This window comes from Streptopelia decaocto, assembly GCF_964273445.1.
Source record: "Streptopelia decaocto genome assembly, chromosome: 3".
Classification (NCBI taxonomy): Eukaryota; Metazoa; Chordata; class Aves; order Columbiformes; family Columbidae; genus Streptopelia; species Streptopelia decaocto.
Window position 1 is genome coordinate 62,652,120 of NC_138656.1, and position 23,241 is coordinate 62,675,360.

Sequence of the window (23,241 nt, forward strand, 5' to 3'; positions counted from 1 at the left end):
CTGGCTTCTGATTTCCTCACCCCTGACTGCCTGTCCTCACTGCTTTGCATGATTGCAGGTGTGACTCTTCACACAGGCTTCTCCATGCAAGATTAGCCCTTTGAATAAGTAGTTTTCCATGCGGCCCCTTGTAGCACAAGGAAAGGAGCAGGACCACAATCTGAAGACGGACTTACCTCTACAGCGAAGCTGATTTAGCATCAAATTGCATCCTGTTTCACAAAAGTAAGTCCTCAGATAACCCCTGTCCTCTGCCAGGGAGAGTGCAGGAGGGGAGTGGGGACAGTGGACTGGGAGGATGGAGCTGTGAAAAGCAGAGGGAGCTCTAGGATAAACTTCCTCTTCCATTTCCCACAGCCATGAATATCCCAGACCGCTGTAGTTTCACTAAGTTTTATCCAGCAGGCTGGTTTGTTTAAGTGGAGTTAGTTTCTTGTTCCTGGGTGAATGCCCAGCTCTGCACGCAGTTGTGCCAGCTGGAAAAGAGGCAGACAGGGATGCCTCTATCCCACCATAGTACAGGAGACCCCCTGTCCTGCCAGCATGACTTGAACTTTGTGGGACAGTGCCCAGCCCCTGCGCTTGTAATATTTTTGGTCAGCCCTGCCATTGTAGTCCCATTTCTGGGCTATTTTCCTAGTTGTTGCTAAATGGAAGCATTTACTGCTTCCTCCCTCCCCTAACCTCAGTTAAGGTGACTCAAGCCATATTTCATTTGATAAGAAAAACAGGGTGGGGGGAAAGGCTTCTAAACTACTTTACTTCAGTTATTACTGAAATCTCTATTGCAGCCTCCTAAAGGCTTATATTTAAGGCTCCTGAATGAGTATGGTGTACCTAGAGCAGTAGAGATATATGTATGTAGAGAAGTACGTATAGAGGTGAATATTACCAGACGTAAATCAATCTTCGTAGTGGTTGAAATGCTTGGTCAGCACTACTCTTGCAGGGAGCTCTCTGGTGCTTGTATCCACCCACAACATTTCTGTTGAGATATTGTAGAGAAAGCTCTGCAGTGACAGTCTGTTGTAGGCTGAGGGTAGGCAGCATGTTCTGCTTCCCACTATTCAGAAAATCTTTTCCAAATGAGAATACTGCAAATATCAGGATGTCAAATTAGAAAGATGCATTTGAACTGAACTAAAATATTAAAAATGAAGGCTTCTCAAAACACAGCATGTTCCCGAGAACAGGAAGGGTGAGCAGAGGAGCAGGGATGTTGCTGCACTTGGTGACCTTGCCTGCCCTTTGCTTCAGGCAAGTGACAGCTGGGCAATGAGGTACTCAGCTAATGGCTCGGCTGGTGGCTTAGCTGCCTGATTTCAGAGGAAGTTATTTCCTCCAAATATATATTTTCTGGTGGAAGGCTATTGGAATGTGATGTACAGCTAAACAGAAGTGACAGGGAGAACCCCTGGGATAAATGCAAGGAACAGTTCTGTTGCTGGTGTGTTAAGTGTGTTGAATCTAAGTGCAGTGAGATGCTAATGTAATGATTTTGGTCTTAAAAAACTCTGACAAGGAAGATGCACATAATGGCAGATAGCATAGGAACTGATGAATATGAAGCCACCAGAATAAAGCAAACGGTTTTTAAGACCCTCAGTTTCGCCACTCATACTTCAGAGATTAGCTCAAGGGGTTACACATCCACCTGTCATTTTAAGTATCAGAGCTGAGCCAAAATATTAATAGCAAAAATCTATTGCAATCAGTCAATAGAAAAGTAAAATAACAAAAAATTGGGCCATTCTTTCTAGCCATTTGTTTATTTTTCCACTGGTACAATTACTCTTGGCATCTCTCAGCTTTTTAGTCTCACTGAGTTGCGACATCCCTACTGTGTACTGTTAAACTTTCCTTTATGTCACCAGCAACTCCTGGTTCCAAAGTAATGTTTTAACAGATCAACACTTCCTCCTTACTTCAAAGTTGAGCTTTGACCCACTTTTCTATGCATGATCCTTTTGCACCATTTGTCCCTGATTCAGAGCACTGCAGGAGCTGCGAGGCACCAGCCATGCTCCCTTCCCAGCCTCTCCTGCACGGTGCGGTGCTGGCACTTGCTGTCCTTCAGGCCCTGGCCTCCGACACCTTCATTGCAGCGGTCTATGAGCACGCCGTCATCCTACCAGATGCCACTTACAAGCCTGTTTCTCCTGACAATGCTTTGGCCCTGATGAACAAAAACATGGATGTCTTGGAAGGAGCCATCAAGGAAGCTGCCCAGCAGGTACTAGGTGTATTGTGAGCACTGTTACTGAGTGTTTTCTGCTCCTGATGACTCTCCTGGGTATCTGTTGATGCATGAATTCTTAATGGAGCCTGTTTTGTCAGGGTGCCCACATCATTGTGACTCCTGAAGATGGCATTTATGGCTGGCGTTTCACAAGAGAATCCATCTACCCGTACCTGGAGGATATCCCTGATCCATCAGTGAACTGGATTCCCTGCACCGACCCCACAAGGTGATTCCTTCTGCAGTGATTTATGTGGTTTCAGTCTCATGTCTTAAGGAGTCATGAGTTGCTCCTAATAAATGTATAAGAACTACTAGTGCTTTTGACATGAGGGTAAGTTTCAATTAAAGTTGCAGATCAAGGCAAGTTGCGTAATAAAATATATAGCATGTCCATGACTAATTGACAAGGGAGTCCACCCTGTTAATTATTTTTTTTTAATTAAGGAGAAATTCAACCAATATACAGAATTTGTGTTACTGAATGTAGAGGAGACATCTTTTTTTGCACTTGGAAAAGCTTTGGTGCCAGAATATGCTGCTTCTCGTGCTTTCAGTTTTTTCGCACTATTTTGAATAGAACTGATTGCAAACTCTTCACACTAGTTTTTATTTGTTTGTTTTGTTTTTACAAGTGCTGTGTTCAAACAAAAGCACACGTACCATTTTTGTGGACAGTCAAGAACTGGTTTCTGAGCAGCTAGTAACAGAATTTATTAGGTCAGTAGTCAAAAGTCCAAGCTTTTAATCTTAATTTTTCACAATTAAGATAAAGTCTGAATTGCTGTAGTCTCTGTGCTGTAGAACATGATCTGTCATTCAAGCATTATGTTCCAGCAGGGACAAGCTAACCTAAAGTGCTGGACTTTAGATCCATGCAGCATGCAGTAAGTGCTCAGCCACAGAACTACAGCTGTGGTCTGCCTTTTTCACCATGGCTCCATCTCCCAATCATGAGGTTCTTAAAGTGTGTTATTGTATCATTGAGGATGTAATTCCTCAATGGTCTTGAGAGGAAGATTCAGAATGCGGAGAAGTGCAGAATATGTGACATTTTACTGAGTCCTGAGTAGCTACAATACAGAGACTTTCAGTGTATGTGGGATGGCAGCATGTCTAAGCAGGTCTTTATTCCAGTTCTTCACACAGTTTCTGTGAAGGTGGTCTGTGTGTGTCTCTCCACTGCTCTAAATCAGGGTTCTCATTAGTAGCTAGTGGGAATATAACGCCTGCCATCACAAGCTGGCATGCTCTGTTTCTTGGCACTGCATATGTATCCTGCATGATGGTCCTTCTGTGCGGCCCCTGCACACCTTGCAAAGCCAAATGCACCACCACCTCACGCAGGGGATATCTGCTCTCTTTTTTGCCTGATATGGGTACAATTTCTCTCCTGCCATTTCCCAGGATTATCTGTTTGCTGCAGAGCACATTCTGGGAGGCAAGGGTTGCTGGCAGGCAGCCCAGGGGCAGTGTGTCCCTCAAAAGGCTGATGGGAGGGCTCCAGGACCTGCCCCAGTGTGTGGGAAGTGGCCACAGTGTGTCCTGCAGCCACCTTGTGTACCTGCTTGCCCTGCCATGACTGCAGGATGGCACTCCAGTGATCAACACCACTGACAGCGCAGCTTTGTTAGTATTTTTCTTTTTTCTTTTCCCTAAAATACTTTAGATTTGCCCCAGCACCAGTGCAGGAACGGCTCAGCTGCATGGCCAGGAATAACTCCATCTATGTCGTTGCAAACATTGGGGACAAGAAGCCATGTAACTCCAGTGATCCCCGTTGCCCCAGAGACGGTCGCTATCAGTACAACACCGATGTCGTCTTTGACCCAGAGGGGAAACTGGTGGCTCGTTACCACAAGGTAAAGTGACCTTGGAAAGTCAGGAGCTTTTTTTCCACTACTTCCAAAATGTCTCCATTTGGCAAGAGAATTAAATGCCAGTCGTCCCACGGCAGATTTTTGCTTCTATTTAAAATTTTAAAGAATATCTCTGTTGCTGTGAAGTGTTGACCACAAATTTGCATTTTAGTTCTCAAAATAGACTGGAATAAAAAAATGATTCCACAGGTCCAATTTAGCAGCTTATGTTTTCGGTTGACTTCCTCATTTCATTGTTCAATAGCTCCCTATTACTGGGAACTCTGCTGCTTTAGCAGCTTTAGTTTTCAACTCCAGCTTTTCACCAGACTAAACCTTCATGTTCCAGGATTTAAAAATATTCATCTGTATCTTGTCTTTCATTAATAGTCTGGTTTAAGGAAGAGAAGCCCCCCCCCTTCCCCCTTTTTTTTTTCTGATCATATTTCAGCACAGTTTTTGCATAATGGGAATTACCTGGACAAACCCATGCTGGGTATAAAATGAGGGCATTGAAACATTTGTACCCAATTAAAGTATATTCTTTCAATTTTATGTACCTACCAGCAAGGTTCATCAAAGTTGTTTGCAGGTCATGTGCTGGATAGTATGTCAATGTGGCTAGAATTAAGTCAGTTGTTTATTTAATGCACATTGTCCCCAGTATTTCACCTAGTTCTTCAGAGATTATGCTGAGACTTTTATTTGTGAGCAAACTGGGTGAGGTGGACACTGATACCGGGCAGACTGGTCCCCTGTGCATCAACTTGGCATGGCCCAGGCACCGAGTTACAAGTTCAGCAAACTTGAACCTACTTTTTGGCTCAGTGACATGTGTTTATTGTCCAGGCCACCTGGAGATTAAAGGACTCTTAGTAAAGGTGAATGTGAAGGGAGAATGAAAATGTTGTAAAGCTGAGAATGTTGCAAACTTGGATTTTTCTGTTGGCTGAGATCATCTGCCTTTTCCCATCAGCCCTGCCTTTGTTTTCTTCTCTGCTCTGTGGTCACCCTCTACTGTCTCATGCTTCCTGCTGGTGCTGTGGACTTACACTCCTGTGCATCTCCACACCAAGGTCACCAGTCTTTTCTCTTGGCACCAGACCCTCCATGCTCCTCTTCAGTATTCTCCTCTATGTGTCTTCCGGGTCACCAGAATTATAAACTGGGTGGAGAGACTGGAAATTATTGTTATGGGAGTTGCAGGTGGATGACACCAACAGACCTGTGGATTGTAGGCAGGAAAGCAGCCAACTTGCTAGAATCATAGAATCATTTCAGTTGGAAGAGACCCTCAGGTTCATTGAGTCCAACCATAACCTAACCTAACTCTAGCACTAAACCATGTCCCTAAGAACCTAGGGCAATATGTGTCTCCCCATATCCACCTATTGAGCACTATGGTGGTGATATAATTTTAGCCTGACTTCCTAAGTGTGAAGGCTTTGAACACAGCTTAAAAATATCTCTTGTCATTCTGAAAAATTTTAGGGAATTACTCCAGGATATTGTGGTATGTGCCTTTAACTGGTTTCTCTTTTCTTCCTCCTGCTACAGTATAATCTATTCATGTCAGAAACTCAGTTTAATTACCCAAAAGAGCCAGAAGCCATCACCTTTGAAACCCCTTTTGGGAGGTTTGGCATTTTCACTTGCTTCGATGTCCTTTTCCACGAGCCTGCTGTGGTCCTGGTGAGTGAGTTGCAGGTGGACACCGTTCTTTTCCCGACGGCTTGGATGAACGTCCTGCCCTTTCTGACTGCGGTTGAGTTTCACTCTGCCTGGGCTATAGGCATGGGTGTCAACTTCCTAGCTGCCAATACACACCGCACCAGCATGTCTATGACAGGTAATTAATTCCTGCTCTGTCTGAAAAGCCTGTATAACCATGAATCTTCACTCCTTGTTCTGCAGGGTGATTTTGCAGAGGAATATAATGTGTTTATCTGGAAGGTGAAGAGTCTAGTCACCAAATTTTAAACCTGACAAACTTAGTGGTGCCACAGAAGGCACAGCAAAACTTGTGGTGTTTTCTTCTCCCTAACTTCTTAGAATTTTCCTTTCTTTCTTTTAATGCCTCTAAATGAGTAGTAAGTTACTGTTGCTTCTACCTGTGTGGAAACTTCTGAAACTTAGGTTCTTTTCCTCTCCACCTCTAAGCCTGTGATTGAATGCCAAACTGTAACTGTACTTGTAAACCATGTACATGGCTCCATTTTTTCTGGCCAAATGAAAGGCTTATTTGCAGCTTTATTTAACACAGTTGTGGAAACATGGTAAAAGCATGTTGCAGTAACATTGCTAAGAAGTCTACATTTTCTTTTAAGAGTGTAGCACTAATTTTCTAGATGAAAGCACAGCATTGGCTTGGGGTTTCTCATTTGAAATGCCTGACAGGCTGCTGTTTTATGTCTGTTTTATATGGCTCATTGGCAGTGATGGGTATGACAGATCTTTGATTCCCCTCTGTTGCTTGCCACTGGTCAGGTGTGAATTCCCCATATGGGAAGGAATCAGTGTAAACAGGGCTGGACAGTTGCCATCTCCTTCTGTGTTCACCAGGACGGGCCTGTGATACTTGCTTGTGTTGTGGTTTGGATGGTCTTAATTGGTGGATGGTCCTTTTACAACAATTAGCTGAGAATAAAGGAATTCTCAAGGAACTCCATTGGATACAGGAGAAAAGAGAACTGGGGAGGCCATAAACACAACCATAACATAATATACTCTGCTTTTGGCTACACTGAGCAGACCTCACCTCGGAAAATAAATGCTATTTTTTTGCTAAAGCATGAGCTATATGTACTGAGCTGCTAATGGTCACATTTCATGAGACTAAAATTTCTGTAATATTTATAAAATTGTGGATAATCTAGCAGTAGAGACCACTAAAAGGACAATATGAATGGATTGGATTTATTGATTTTGGACTGACCATTGTGGTTTCTTCAGGGAGCGGTATTTATGCACCAGACAGAGCCAGAAAATACTACTACAATATGAAGACTGAGGATGGTCACCTCCTCATTGCTGAACTTGATTCACACCCTCGCCTTTCTCCTGCCTCCCCACCTGCTGTCAACTGGAGCTTATATGCTTCAAGTGTCAAAAGATTCTCGCCAGATGACCATGATTTCGAAGGACTCATCTTCCACGATCGGTTCACTTTCACTGAGCTCACTAAGCATGAAGGGAGTCTCACTGTTTGCCAGAAAGACCTCTGCTGTCACTTGAGCTATGAGATGGCAGGGAAACAAGAAGATGAAGTTTATGTGCTGGGTGCTTTTGATGGGCTTCATGTTGTTGAAGGACAATACTATCTTCAGGTAATGATTCTTTGGAGGTGGGTACTTATTTTGGGAAGCTTCTTTTCACAGAGGAACCTTCAGTTCTGTGGGGAAAAAAGGCAATGACTTTCTTATATTCTGGAGTCCTGGTGTCCTATTTGTCAGCAATGCAAATTACTTGCTAAAACATCCAAGCTTGCTTACCTGTAAATCCAACAAATGCAGTGGAGAGGTCTTGTGTGCCCACTATTTTTTTAAGGTGTGCAACATTTGCTAAATTTAGGTCCTCTTTTGTGACCATCTCTAGTAAGTGTTCTGAATCTCCTCTGTAATCTTCATCAAACATGTGCTGTTAAAAAATCAGTTGATCATGTCTATCTTTATGAGACGTTCTGATAATTGAGAGTCACAGAGATGTTATTTTTTTGTCGTTACTCAAATCATAGCAATGAAGTGTACTGAAATGGCATGCGACTTTGACAGGAAATGTCCACTCTTCCTCTCTTTTAATCAAATATATGGAAGACAGTGTTTACATCTTGGTTGAATTTTCTTAAAGCCATATTAGAAAACCTTCTTTGCCTTCATAATTAAGTTACTGTGCCAGCAGACTATTCTTTTTTTAGTTACTTATTTCTGTCTGTCAACAGAGCCTTTGCATATCAAGTGGTACAGACTCCAGGACATGGGGGGAGGTCTTAACCAGCAAACAGCTCATCTAATACATTTAAGAAGGTAGACTGAACAAATTCACTTCTTGGTGAACTGACTCAGAAAATTTGAGTTATTGTGTCAGCTGCCAGATGGTGTCTACAAGTACCGAATTTTCTAGAGAAGACAAGAATTTCTACTCTTCCTTTTTTCCTCAGTTTTTTTTTTCATTGCCTCAGAACATACTGACATAAATTTATTCTTTATATCTCTGCTTATTTGCATTTCAACACAATAGCATATTTGCTGATTAATAATACTTCTGATGTTTGCAAATGTAATTCTTCTCTTCTCCAATACCTGATACAAATGAAAAGACTCCTCCATCACCTGTCAGCAAAAACAGCCAACATCCTTTGAATCTGCAGAGGAGTGCTAGTCCTATTTTGTATTTCTTCATGATGTCCGTAAACATTTAGCAGCTGGACACTTAATTCTAAGGACAAAAGGAAAACATTGTCATTCCTCTTTTCCTCTATGTGCTGCAACTACTAACACAAAACTGTAACAGGGGACTCTAACTTCATCACCTTGACGTATATTCACCAGAAGTTGGATGGAGAAAATCAAGTTCAGATTTCCCATGGGCTACCAACCCATCTAATGAATATTCATTAGCAACATGTACAAATACCAGTAAGAGGACCTATGTGTGCAGTTGCGCAACATACCCATGAGGAGGACTTGCTTCATTTGCCTAAAATTTCCATTCACAAACTCATCTTACAGAGACCCGTGGGAAAGCAAACAAAAGAACTGGCAATTGGAAGAATTAGTGGAAGTGACAGGACTGGGCTTCAGGGATGAAATAAGGTACTCTGGCAGCACTTACGCCAGAAACAGTTGATTTCTAACTACTAGGGCAATACAGGTCTGGAACACCCCCAGTCAGATCAAGGGGTGAAAAAATAAGCTACAACTAACAAGGAGTTACTTAAAGATTGTGGAAGAGATCTAGTGGCTGTCACCTACTCTGACATACACTAACTTTGATGACACAAGGCTTCCCTACAGGCATGTTTCCGTCTTCCTACATATGTTGTTGTCTTCTCTTCCCTGCAGATCTGCACGCTGCTCAAATGCAAGAGCACAGACCTGAACACATGCGGGCAACCAGTGGAGATTGCGCAGACCAAGTTTGAGATGATCTCCCTCAGCGGCACGTTTGGCACCAACTATGTCTTTCCAGAAGTCTTGTACAGCGAGGTGCAGCTGGCTCCCAGGGAGTTTGAGGTATTGGGACATCCTGGAGATGTGTCATGCTAGGTTCTCTGTGGGATAGTAACAGAATAAACTGCCTCAAAACAGCTAAAGTGAACTTGCTCATAATGAATAATCAGGTCTATTAATTACCTTTTAATGAAGTCATTAGTTTCAGTAAGGGATAGGATCTGACGTAGCTTCTTCCTGTTTTGTCACATCTTTCTGAGCTCTCATCATGTTCATATGGGTACTCCTCTAATCATGTCCTTCTCTTACCTTTTTCAATCAGGTATTGAATGATGGGCGCTTCGTAAGTAAGACAAGACCAACAAAACCACTCGTCACTGTGACGCTTTTTGGACGGTGGTACGCAAAGGACCCACAGCAACCACCCTTCCCATGATTTTACCATAACTGAAGCTGTACACTGTTAATCTTATGTCAAAATGAGATACAGCATCTTCTACTGAAACAATCCTAATTATGTTTCTTATTTCCAGTTGCACAAGCTTCTTCTCAATGTGCTTTGTTTAGTAATAATGCAGCAGTATTATCTGATAGCTACCATTTATTGAGAAGTATCTGCTTCTATATCAAAAGATTACTAATCTTTTATTAGTAGAAAACAGCAGTTGTGTTTCTCTCTCTGTTTTCTGGATTTTTATTTTTCTAGCTCTCAGAAAATCTGTATTGTAGACCAGAGGATACATTCTTATTAGAATAGAGCATTGCATATTTTATAATTGCAGATTATTATGAGTAAATAAAATAGTGAAAGATGTGATTTGTGGGTGCTCTGTATGAAAAATCTCAATAATGCTTTGTCTCTGAAATACATCTACTTATGCTGACGTATGCAAGTCAGCTCTTTTACCCCACTTATACTTTTTTTTTCCCTATGTGTGTTGCTTTGGTTTTATTGCCTTTATGCCATTGGTGCATGTTGTGTGGCACATAGCAGCACAGAATAGTGTGTCATGGAGGCTGAGCAAGGACTCCAATCAAAGAGCCAACCCGAAACAAAACCCGCTACCGCTTCTTGGTCAGAACTCAACATTAACATTTATTTGAAATCTGGATTGAGCCAAAACTTGGAATTGAAGCCCCAAAGTATTCTGCTTGCCAGTTCCTCCCTTCCATCTTCTTTATCTCCTTCTGGTCATATAACACCAACATATGTGAAATAAGCCTTGTCCTTTGCTCCTTTATGATAATGCCAGATAGTGCTGCCCTGCAGCACTAGGGGTTAGGGAGTTTAGACTTCTACTTAAGACCAGCTGCTCCTGGTGAGAAGGCACTGCTCATATCTTTGATTCCTCTTATACCCCAGTGACCTGTGCTTTGTTGCTGCTGGTGCTGGACCCCGGTGACCTTTCTTCAGCATATGAGTGTATAAAGATGTGCATCTTCTGTGGCTGTGTCTTTAAGAATTGTCAGAGACCCCTATTAGTCTAATTTCTCCTTCCTTTCCCTCACACTGGCATCATTCCTGGTTTTAGCATAGTGCTCTCAAGGTCCTCAGTCCTGTGTACTTCTGTTACGGAGCTGGTGAGACTTTGGGAGTACAAATACTATCCAAACTCCAGTACTGATTGTCAGTTCTGTGCACCATATGACATTTTTTGTTTTCAAATGTAAATAGGTACTAATTAGGTACTCATATGTGACATAACATAGTGTCATGTCTAACATAATGACATGTTTATCAAAAGCCACAGCCTGACTCTGACTCACAGAAGCTCAACATCACTGCTGCTAGAGGCACCTTCTCTTAAAAGCTTGTTCACTGTTGGAGTCACTATCTGACAACAGACTGACGTCAGTCCAGCCAGTGATCATGTGGTGCGATCCTCCTCCCATGGCTACAAACTCAGCGCAGACACTGTACTTGTCCCCTGGGAACCTGGTGGGTGATACCACAACTCTCTCCCAGGGAAAGGATCTGGATTTAAGGGAGGCTATGGCACACAAGAAGGTCTCATCTTGCAACACAGAAGTGATTCAGGGGGAGCGTGTGGCCAGTCTCAGAGCTGAGAGGTGTCTCCTTCAGGTTTGTTCACTGCTGATACCAGTCTCTGGCTAAGGGAATGTGTGTGCAAGTAGTGTATGATCCCAACCCTGGATATGGTATTTTAAATTCAGGATTTGGTTCAAGGCCATTGAGGTTTGGTTTAGGTATATTTGTACGTTGTGTGTTTTCCTACTGAAGACTGGCATAAGCCATTATGGCACAGAATTATTCTTGCGATGAAGATTGCATAACATGTATTGTTGTGAAATGCATTGTTGTGTGAAGCGAGTCAAGCATATACAAAGTTATCCGGTGCAAGTCTACCCATTATCTACATACCAACTCAGTCTGTATGAAGACAAGGCTGCGTGTAACCACTGATAACAATAAATACTTCTGCAAGGGAAGTGCAGCAAAAAAGTGTTTCATTACCTGACAGCTGAGTCAGAGCCGAAAAAGGTAGGCAACTTTGGCAACCAGGTACAAGTGATTTTTGTGCATGTGCAGCCTTAGCTTCAAGATTTCCACTGGAGCGATCTGTAGCAGTAAGAAATCAGGTTGTAATAAGCAAAATTTAGAAATCGTGGCTCCCAATCAGGATGCTCTTCCAAAAAGACCTTGGGAGACCAGAGATATTCAGAGCTCAGTTACTGAGCTGTGTGCTGGCAGGTCTTCTCAGACAAACAGCCTGCCTGGCAGCCCCCTGTGATGTGGGGAAGCCCCCTGTGATGTGGACCAACCCCCAAAAGCTTCATAACTCTTAAGTCAGAGCAGCCCTGAGCTGGGGTGGCCCATGCAGCAACACTGAGCTCAGGGCTGTCCTCCACCCCACACTCTTGAGTTTGGCCAGGAATGTGTCCATGCTGGTCTTTCCTGAGATTTCTCAAACTCTGACTTGTTTTCCTGCTGGGACCCAGGCTTGCCTTGAACTGCGTTACTATAGCAATGCCACACCTGAATAATTTGTAAATCTGGCAAGCGAGGTGTTTCTTCAGCTGCAGCACAGTGGTGACTTCTCAGTCAGTGGTGTAAGGCAGAGTTGCTCAATGCTGGCAGCTTTCTTGCTTTTTTTGTTTTGAGACTTTCCAGGCAGGGTGATTACATCTCCTGGTGTCTGCTTTCCGATACTCTGGGGAATTCCCAGGTTTTGTGCAAGACTGTCCATTTTAAAGGCCCTTGTCTTTGCTTGCCCCCATCTTCCTCTTGGATGACTTCCAGACATCAGACATGGGGCTTCTGAAAGCTTGTGCCTCTGCTGTGCTTTAGGTGCTGTCTGCTCTGGAGGCCTGTGCCTTGGACAGCTATGTTGCAGCCATCTATGAGCACAACATGGTCTTGTCAGACAATACTGAAGTGCCGTTTTCTCCTGAGGAGGCCTTGATATTGACAGACAAAAATAAGACTTCACAGTGAAGAGGAAGATGTCGGGATGAAGAATATTCTCCTTGGTTTCTTGCTGAGTGGTAAATGATTAGCCAAGTTGTGTTCCTTTACCCTCACAGACATCCTATAATTTCTAACAAAGGTTTTTTTTATGAAGCACCTGAAACTACAGTAGTAATATTCTATTTCCAAAATATTATACAAAAATTGCTTTGCATGAGAAAAAAACTGCATTGTATGATTAATTTTAAATGTCTTATGGTGCAAAAAATGCCTTTTGTAACAAAAATAGTAAACAAAAAATCATCTGTTTTGTTTAATTCTTTCTCACAGAACAAGCAAGTATATTAGCTCTAGGCAGAGAGATCAGGGCAGTTCAAGGGTTGGTTTGTGTTGCAGTGTGAGCCTGGGAGGAAAGATACTCCCAGGGCACCTGTTACAACTGTAATAAGCCATTGGCCAAAGACAAGAGGCATCGCAGGACCACACGTCTCATGAGTGTACATGAGTCAGCTACACTCAGAAGCATGAGGGCTGTACCTCACACGGGTGCTCTACCTTCAGCACTGGCTGAATTTTTAACCAATGACAGCCACGTGCAGTAAGGTTATATGGAGTAGTGTGCCCTAACCAGGGGAGTCTGGGCCTGCCTTGGGATGGGTTTGTAAGCTTGGAGAGGGATGTAAAAACAGAGTGTGCAAATGCTCCTTACAGAGCCCCTCGTAGATCAGCATGCCTACAGCCGTGCCCTCTTAGCCTTTTGTTCACCTTTTTTTTACAGCATTTCAAATTGGAAAAGAGATTCACTTCCCAGGAATGTTTCTTTTTCTTCTTACTGTAACTAAATGTCCTGATTGTTGGCAGGACTATATTGTACCTTCTCAGATTACTCAACAGAAGGTTATTTCCAAAGCAAACTTATTAGTCTTTGCTCCTCCTCTTTCTATCTGGTTTATATTTCCCCTGCCTGATTCAGGAGCTGCGAGGCACCAGCCATGCTCCCTTCCCAGCCTCTCCTGCACGGTGCAGTGCTGGCACTTGCTGTCCTGCAGACCCTGGCCTCTGACACCTTCATTGCAGCGGTCTATGAGCACGCTGTCGTCCTACCAGATCCCACGGACGAGCCTGTTTCTCCTGACAATGCTTTGGCCCTGATGAACAAAAACATGGATGTCTTGGAAGGAGCCATCAAGGAAGCTGCCCAGCAGGTACTAGGTGTATTGTGAGCATTGTTACTGAGTGTTTTCTGCTCCTGATGACCCTCCTGGGTATCTGTTGATGCATGAATTCTTAATGGAGCCTGTTTTGTCAGGGTGCCCACATCATTGTGACTCCTGAAGATGGCATTTATGGCTGGCGTTTCACAAGAGAATCCATCTACCCGTACCTGGAGGATATCCCTGATCCATCAGTGAACTGGATTCCCTGCACCGACCCCACAAGGTGATTCCTTCTGCAGTGATTTAGGTGGTTTCAGTCTAGTGTCTCATGAGCTGCTAGTAATAAATGTCTAAGAACTGCAGATTTTTTATTCATCTTTTAAAAATCCCAAGTAGCACAGAATGCATCAAGAAGAACTCTTAATTAGATGGTAATGGGAATACGCGAGGTAAAAAGCATTGAGATAGTCTCACTTTTCCAAACTGCAAAAGGAGAAAAATGAGGAAATTCTAGGCAAAATAATTATTTTTAAAACACGTAAAACTTTATCACTTCAAATCAATTGTGAAAATCTTCTATAACTCTATTATCATGTCAGATGCATAGATTAGATAAAGTGATTCAGTCCTCAGTTCATGTGGCTGGGTGTTTTCTAAATGAAATTGCACAAAATATTTCTCTAGATCTGAAAGAAGTACCTTTTAGAAATCCGGCCACTTGCACAGTCTGCTGCATTACAGAGGGTTGCTCTGACTGTGTGTCAGAAGGGGATACCAAGAGGACCAAGTTCCTCTTTAACCTAAACTTTCATATTCTTCTCTTTTGAAGATTTATGAATATAGATTTCAGGAGTTCTCAGCTCTGAAAATGCTGTGGCCACTTTTTACTAAAGGCTTATGAGCAGGTTCCTTAAACAGGGTGAAGAGTCTTAAAAAGGCTAAAGAGGTCTTTTGAAACCAAGGCTTAGATGTACCTGAAAATGTTTGGTTTTTTTAAGTTATTCCAAGTTTATGTCTGTGTACTGATTTATTGTCTCCCTTGTTTTCTGAAACTGTCCATGTGTTTGTATGTGTGTTAGCTGGGAATTATACCCACACAGAAAATAAAATTTTTAAGGGTACAAGAAAGAAGAATGCAGGGAAACCATTTTTTAAAGCTAAAAGAGATTAGCAGTTTAAAATGATTCTATGAACAGAGAAGAAAATGAACAGAAACTATGATTTGATCTATCTATCCCTTTTCCTGTACCTAGGGATATGCAGTTAGTGGAATAGTAATTTTGAATGTGTTTTCTCCACATCGGAACTTAAACTCTTAATTTTTTTCCTTTTTTTTAATTTCACCAAAAATGCTTTAGATTTGCCCCAGCACCAGTCCAGGAACGACTCAGCTGCATGGCCAAGAATAACTCCATCTATGTTGTTGCAAACATTGGGGACAAGAAGCCATGTAACTCCAGTGATCCCGGCTGCCCCAGTGATGGTCACTATCAGTACAACACCGATGTCGTCTTTGACCCAGAGGGGAAACTGGTGGCTCGTTACCACAAGGTAAGGAGGCACTTCAACATCACCCTGTCATTAATTATCAGTATACTTTTCATCTTACTGGCAGCAATTCAGTTAGTTTATACAATAATTTTACAATATTGTAAAGTGACAGCCAATCCAGGATGATCTGATGCAAGGATCTGATGGCCAGAAGGAAAAGCAGGCAAGTGCTTGATCGATTAGGCATTATTCCCAGGAGCACCACAGCTGCAGAGACCATGTCGGATACCAAACACCCAAGGGCTACATTTACAGCAGTAAATGGCAAAGCAGCAGCAACAGAGTTTTCCATACTCAGTATATGTTAGCTGGTCCTTGGCACAGTTTTAGCCAAGCCAGGTAACGCTTTTGCAGGTGACATCTTGACAGGTTTTAGCAGTTACTACTGGTTGTGCATTGCTGCCAGGAGGCAGCTGGGGCACAGCCACCCCATTTTGCATGGGAAGAGGGTTGGCTGGATGAATGCAAACTTGCTGTGCCAGCCAGCTCGGGTATGTCAGTCCCCAGCTTTGCCTTAAAGCCTACCTCAGACACAAAAAGTAGCTGTTCATAATTTTGCCTTATTTTTAGTTTCTAACATGCCATTTTCTTAACCTGCAGTACAACCTGTTTAGAGGAGAAACTCAGTTTAATTACCCGAAAGAGCCAGAAGCCATCACCTTTGAAACCCCTTTTGGGAAGTTTGGCATTTTCACGTGCTTTGACATCCTTTTCCACGAGCCTGCCGTGGTCCTGGTGAGCGAGTTGCAGGTGGACACGGTGCTTTTCCCGACGGCTTGGATGAACGTCCTGCCCTTTCTGACTGCGGTTGAGTTTCACTCTGCCTGGGCTATGGGCATGGGTGTCAATTTGCTTTCAGCAAATACTCACAATATCAACATGTCAATGACAGGTGAGTTGCAGTTGGGAAAATACATATTGTCTTCAGAGTACTGGATTCAGAAGCAGGCAGAAATATTTTGCAAATAGTGAAGTCTCTGTAAAACAGTGCTTCAATTAGACTAAAAATCTTCTTGATGTAAATATAGTAATATAGTAAACAGCTTCAGACAAGGAAGTATTGAATGTTCTGGAAGAGGTAAAATCTAGAAGTCCATGACATTAAATTTTGATAATTTAAAAGCAACATTTTATTTCGAAAATAGCGCAAAGTTTCACTTAAATTTCCAACCTCTCATTTAGAAGCAGCATTTTTTGTTTAAAATACAATCAGCAGTTAGATGGAGAAAAAATATTTTAAACAGAACTTAATAACCTAAAACCAAAAGGAAGGTTTCACTTGTATATTGAATAAAATGTTTTCAGATTTCTGTGGCTGCTGAAGAATTAGAGATTTTTTAAAATCTGAATAGATATTTCCTGTCTGTGGTGTGGGGTTTGTTTGTTTGTTTCTCTTTGTTTTGTTTGTCTGAGAAAACATTTATGTAGCTGCATCTGTAGCTCTTCGCTGAAGCTGACGGGAAAGCCACAAAGGAACATTTTTGCCTGCCCTAAATAAACTGAGCTGAATTTAGGCCACAGGCCCTGGATTTCCTTCTGTGAAATGTAATTACCCTCATAGTTTCCTCCTTTGGCAAATATGCCACTCTTAGAGCTCTGATTTACATTTAAATGAACCTAAGTTCTTAAATAAAAAGCAATAGTTGAGTGTCAAATTGCCATTTTAGGCTCAGAAGTTTAGGTCATGTTTTTACACTGTGATGGGTATTTTAGTGGTTCTGCACTTCAAAATTCTCCCAAAATTCTCCGTAATGTGTTGACTGAAAATAGCCATCTGACAGGTGTCTGGGGGTGTCCTCCACAGGCAGTGGGCTGTTCACACCGGAGGGACCTGCTGCCTACCATTACGACAGTGGGACGGAGGAGGGACGTCTCCTGATGGCAAAGCTGAGCGCACGCCCCCGTCTTTCCCCAACTTACCCCCCCGCTGTCAACTGGAGCTCGTATGCCACAAGCATCAAGAAATTTCCAGGAGAAAACGAGACGTTTTCAGGAGCTGTCCGGCGGGACATATTCACTTTCAATGAACTCAGGCACAAAGCTGGAAATTATACAGTTTGTCAAGGAGATCTCTGCTGTCATTTGATCTATCAGATGTCAAACAAGAGCAAAGATGAAGTTTATGTCCTGGGTGCATTTGATGGGCTTCACGGTTCTCTCATAAAATACCACTGGCAGGTAATTGGTTTTGTAGGTTTGAGTGTGGGTTATATAATCCTACATCCCAGCCATCCCAAAACACTCGTCTGTTCCTGCATCGTGAAAACTCCTTTTTTGCTATCAAATCCAGCTCTTGATTGTTGAAAGCTTAGCAGTATTTTGCCTTTCTGTGTCCTCTTCCCCATAGATCTGCACGCTGCTCAAGTGCAAGAGCACAGACCTGAACACATGTGGGCAACCAGTGGAGATTGCGCAGACCAAGTTTGAGATGTTCTCCCTCAGCGGCACGTTTGGCACCAACTATGTCTTTCCAGAAGTCTTGTACAGCGAGGTGCAGCTGGCTCCCGGGGAGTTTGAGGTAATGGGACACCCTGGAGCTGTTTGACAAAAGGTTTTCCAGGAGGTGGCAGTGGAAATTGATATGGTAGCAAAGTCCCATCCAAGAAACACTTTATTTGGTTCTGCAGACAGTAACTCAAGAGGACATTTAAATTGATTAATTAATTTAATCCTTACTGATAAGAATGTACAAATGCTAAGGCCAGGAGTCTCTTCAGTGATTTCTTTAGCAAATAAGCCTTTGTACTTCAGGTCCCAAACATATAAATGGCAGCTTTCAAGGAGCTATTTTCTACACGTTTCTACTGATGGGCATTTTAGGAAACAAAGAAATCAAATACTCTGATAAATTGTCCAAGTAACAAAAAATATTAATGAGTATCATGCATAATAACAGAGATCCTGTGCTGTTAAGCATGTTAAAAGGGATTTTTTTAGGGGTTTGTGGGGTTTTGTTGTTTGTTTGGGTTTTTTTGTTTGTTTTTTGTTTTGTTTTTTTATATATATATTTTTTTTTTAATCACATATTTTTGCCAGAACATGTTTTCATTCATAAGCCTTGGATTGCATCTATGTAAGAGGCTAGATGAAAACTTAATTGGTTTGGAAGAGGTATTTATTAGGTTATAAGAGATGATGAAGGCAGTGAAAAAGATTTGAAAAGTTTTAAGGGAAACAAGGGAAATTTATTTGTAAGGTAGAGAATGGAAAAGAATTGCTCATCCTGCATATTTGTTTTGAATGGGCCTTCTGTGAAAACATACACATCAAAGGATTTATTGGTATGCTACAATATGATCATGGCCTAATTAAAAAGAAAATATATTTTCTTAACAAATACATCTTTATTGTTTCTAACAGAGGCTCTTAAAAAGTTGCAGATGTTCACAGTCTATGAACAACAGTGATTTCAAATTGATCTGTAAAAAGTAACTAAGAAAAGCAAAATATGGCCAATAACTTGAAATTCTCAACTTCAATCTGGAGATTGTTTTAGGGTCTACAAATCAAAAAAGATTTCAAATTAATGTCCTAGATACATATATAACTTTTGCCACCATGTATGAGTAACTAATGAAAAAATAACAAATCAGTTATTCTTGCTCTCACCTTCTTATGAGGTGAAGAAAGTGATCTTTTTTTCCTGAAGATGGAGTTGAAGGAAGTTCTAAAGACTTCCAGGTCCATGGAAATGTGGGAAGGCTATGGCAGAGCTAGAGAGAATTCTGTTTTGTTTTGTTTTCATTCTCATGATTGCATTTTAAAAGTGCTGCATCAAAATATTCAACATCCAAGGCTTATCCTTTCTGTACCATGCAACATTGCTACTCTGTTAGTGGACTATGAGTATCATTCTTTCTCTTTTCAACTAGGTGCTACGTGATGGACGTTTGAAAAGTAAACATGGCACATCGAAACCGCTTGTAACAGCAACGCTTTTTGGAAGGCTTTATGAAAACGACCCACCGCATCCCCTGCGAACCTCCCCATAACTTCACTCCTCAGCTATTACACAGTCACCACAGACAGGAGGGGAATTTCCCATAGTGATCCATCTCTTTGAGAGCTGTGGCAGTTATCCTGTATCATTCCTGTTCTGCAATCTTGCTCAGCAGCAGCTGTAGTTGACTTTATTTAAAAGAAAGCAATGTGATCGCTATTGTGTACCTAGATATAGGTATATTTTTTTAATAGTGCTTGAGCCAGTGCAACTATTTTTTTAGTTTGAATGCTCTGTCACATTAAATCTTTAATTAGAAATTATTGTTTCCCCAAAGATATCAAGTAGATCGCCAGGATGACACTAGAAAAAAGACCAATACTGAAATGTGTGAAACGTGAAGTTTACTAGTGTACTGCAGAACAGATCTTTGCCAAGGAAGCTTTTTTTGTCCCTTTTGCCCCTTCCTGGTTTTTAGACTGCATAAGCACTAAGTATCCGTGTTTCTCAGCCTTACACACCAACCAATAAGGCCTTTCTAATGCTCAATGGGCTTTAGTCCCATTCTGACCAAGGGACTTGAAAGGAAAAACAGATTTGAAATGGTTTTAGGTGCAACCTTAGAGAGAGAAAATCATCCTCTACAATCCACCCAGGTGCTGAATCTGGCTGAGCTCCATACAGCATGTTCAGTTCTGCAGTCTCTCTGAGTTCACACCACTTTGTACATGGCAGATGTGTGCTGCGTCCAATGCATTTCAGATCAGACTTACTGTGTAAATGTAGTATGCCAGCACCTTCTCCTGGGCATTTGGAAAATTTCTTAAAGATTGCGAAAACATAGGAAATAGGCAATGTTTTAGTACCTGAAACATATTTTACTATGTAGTGTGAGAAATGGGCATTATCTGGGACTTCTAGCCACGGTATGTAAAACTTGGCAGTCATGGGCCTGATTTCTTTCTGTCATGTTCTGCAGCAAACAGACCTAATTTGCACCACATATGCCTTGGATTGATCCTTGGCCCAATGCTTATCTCATGGTCTTTCATATCTACTGCCTTTCACATCACTGACTTGCAGCCTGCACCATGCGTAGCACTGAGCTGCCCAAAATGTGGCCCATAAGAAATGTGCTGTAGCTTCCCACACCATGCACACCAACAAATGTTATCCAGAAGTTGCTGAAATCACATGATTTCTGTTTTCCCATGTGCTCTGCTTCTCAGCACACAACTTTGGATGTTCCTTCCTTTACAGGATGTTTCATCCTGTAAATAAAACAGGTGAGTTTGTACTCAGGGGAGGGACTGTACTGCTTGGGAATAGTTATTCGAGACAGGTAGGGCCTCAAGGTCACACTTGCTGGTGGCTTGTTCAGCCCCTCACCCTTTTTGCACCTGGCTTGTGGTTGGAACCCAGACTAGCCTTTCATTTTGGTCAAGAGAGATTATGACTAACCCATGTCAGTACTAATCCAATATGACTGCTGGGTGTGTATTGGGCATGGGGTCCAGAATTTCAGATGGCCATGCTGAAGGGTGAGAGATGATCCCCACTCCCCAAGCCGGTTTGGTGTACTCCAGGACCTCCTTGTCACACACGTGAGGAGCAACAGTTTGGGAAAGGCAAATGAGACTGGCAAATGAGACTGAGAAAGGCAAATGGTGGGTGTGACAGTCTGCCGTGTTATCCCATTGACCAGTCAGGTCTGTTGGTTTGCTTTGGGGTTGGCACAGTCAGACACGTACAGTGGAAAGTGTCTCTGCAGCAGAGCAGGCAGGAGGAACTTAGCCCTGGGGATGGTCCCCGTGGTGGTGCTTCCCCATCCATCCTCAGTGCTGCTCACTCAGCTGTCTGCCCTAGGAGATATCAAGGAAACACTCCAAGAAAGGCAAGAGCTATCCTGACATGTAAATTCCCGTACTGAGAAAGATCCTAAAAAGGCTTTTAACTTGAAAACACGATTCTCCCTGCTACTGCTGAATCCTGCCTTTTCCCTGTCTGCCTCAGAGGTACCTCTGATACCTGTCTGTTCCAGTCATGGTTACTCCTTGAGCTAGCTTAGGCCGTGGTTCCAGCAGGGGTAGGGCTGGAAGAGGGAGCCCTAGTGTGGGGGATGGCCACTGCCTCCTGCAGCCCTCTGACCACACAGGAGTTGCAAGAGCTGCGAACTCGGGCATGGAGCCAGCATTGCATCTCCTCTTGGCATGCCCTGTGGCTCACCTCTGTCTCCACTTGGCTACACTGCAGGCAAAATGTGCTTTTATTACCTGGCTTAGAACTGCTCGTGTGGAAAAAAAAAAATAGCAGTAGCATGTGAACACAGTTTGTCTTCTGTTTTTGCAGTCAAATCACTTGATTAAAATCTTCCTTGACTGGTTGGCATCAATAGCTTTACATGCTAATCTGCAACAATGAAGACTCTGAGGATATTTTAGAAAGAAATGCTTCACAGATGCATCAGTGACACTTGAAACAAACAAATACTTTGCAAGTTGCTGGTAACTCAAGTATTTAATGGTTTCCAAATGGATGTGGAATTTACAAAAAATCTTTCTGAAGCTGAAGGGGAATGCAATCAGGAGACATAGACTGGACAGAATTGTAGACATTCAGTATATTATTACCAGATTTATCTTTATTTATCAGGTTAAACTTTCCTGAACTATGTCTACCAAAAGAGTCAGAGTTTATTCAAGCTCCTGAGTTAGCATTGAGATAGGGCTCCTGGGGTGACACCTAGATTTTAAAATAACTGTTTTCTCTTTATTCAAGGGTAGAGTTTATGCCACATTTTGCTCCCTTGTTACTATTCAGGCTGTAATGATCAAACATAAAAATGTCTCACATATCGCTTGCTGGAATTTCTGAAGTACGGAGAACTTCCCAGATCCATGCAGAGCTGACCGTCTTAGGCTGTCAGAGTTGGAAATGGGTAGGATACAATTGATATTACTAGTTAAGTAGCTTTTAGGATATCAGGAAAGGACTCTCAAACCTCGTCCATTAGGATGCAGAAGTGCAAGATTCTTTGAAAATGACACTAAAACTTAATTTGAAGAATGGTTGACCTGTATTTTTCAAGATTTACTGCCCAGCTTTCCTCTCCCTGAGAGGGTATCGAGGGTGCCATACAATGGACCACTGAGGAGCTTATTAATCCTTTTCTCATTTCTGATGATAAAGCAAGAATTTAACCAAGTAGAGGATGAATTTACAGAGAGTGTTGCAGCAGTCTTTGAATAACTCCATCATTTTAATGCACAAGAACAATGAACCCTGATTTTGGGAGGAATGGAAAAACCAACCACATCTTCAGCTGAGGAAGTTGGTGGTCACAGTGACTAGATGAAATTTAGTTTTAGGAAATGTGAATATTTGTAATAAAGGCCAATTTCAAATGATGCAAATTACAGAAACATTCAGAATACAGAAGCAGAAAGATAATTAATAACCAATGCAACAAATTGCATTCACCTAGAACAGTTCCTGTTGAATGCATCAAGTAAGACTTAAGTAAGACTGGGAGCAAATTTAGTGAACATTTAACTCTGAGTAGAATCTAATGTATGTTATTGTACATATTGAATTAAAGCAAGTAGACCTTGAGCAAAAAGAGAGTGAGAGAATCTTTTTTTAAAGAGAGTGGGACACTACAGCCATATCCTTGTATACCTATTTTAGTCATCATAACCTCAAGTTATCCATTATATAACGTGGAATAGCGAGGTGCAGCCAGAGATTGTGCAACTATTAGACCCAGTAATACAATACTAAATGTTTATGAACAACTCATGTTATCATAGGAAAATTACTGGTGGTATGGAACACTGTTCATAGGTACACAGAATCAGTGCAGATATAGTGAATGATAGACAGAATGACCATGACTTG

The 23,241-nt window shown here is 42.1% G+C and overlaps 2 protein-coding genes across 3 annotated transcripts; both read left to right on the forward strand.

The window, feature by feature from the left end:
- The first annotated feature begins 57 nt into the window (after window positions 1–57).
- On the forward strand, window positions 58–10,057 carry LOC309438351 (pantetheinase-like). 2 transcript variants are annotated; one of them, XM_082049596.1, is made up of 8 exons: window positions 58–225; window positions 1,992–2,233; window positions 2,338–2,468; window positions 3,909–4,101; window positions 5,656–5,947; window positions 7,051–7,424; window positions 9,159–9,329; window positions 9,589–10,057. In XM_082049596.1, the coding sequence occupies exons 2-8, from the start codon at window positions 2,021–2,023 to the stop codon at window positions 9,700–9,702; spliced, it is 1,488 nt and encodes a 495-aa protein (XP_081905722.1). In that variant the 5' UTR covers window positions 58–225; window positions 1,992–2,020; the 3' UTR covers window positions 9,703–10,057. The 2 variants fall into 2 exon arrangements, with proteins under 2 accessions (XP_081905722.1, XP_081905723.1); XM_082049597.1 differs by lacking the exons at window positions 9,159–9,329; window positions 9,589–10,057 and adding an exon at window positions 8,036–8,115.
- Window positions 10,058–13,688: 3,631 nt separating this feature from the next.
- LOC309438350 (pantetheinase-like) lies at window positions 13,689–22,870 on the forward strand (the record flags this gene model as incomplete). Its single annotated transcript, XM_082049595.1, has 7 exons — window positions 13,689–13,901; window positions 14,006–14,136; window positions 15,212–15,404; window positions 16,005–16,296; window positions 17,209–17,582; window positions 17,752–17,922; window positions 19,277–22,870. 7 exons carry the CDS (start codon window positions 13,689–13,691, stop codon window positions 19,394–19,396), a joined length of 1,494 nt encoding a protein of 497 aa, XP_081905721.1. The 3' UTR covers window positions 19,397–22,870.
- Window positions 22,871–23,241: the final 371 nt, after the last annotated feature.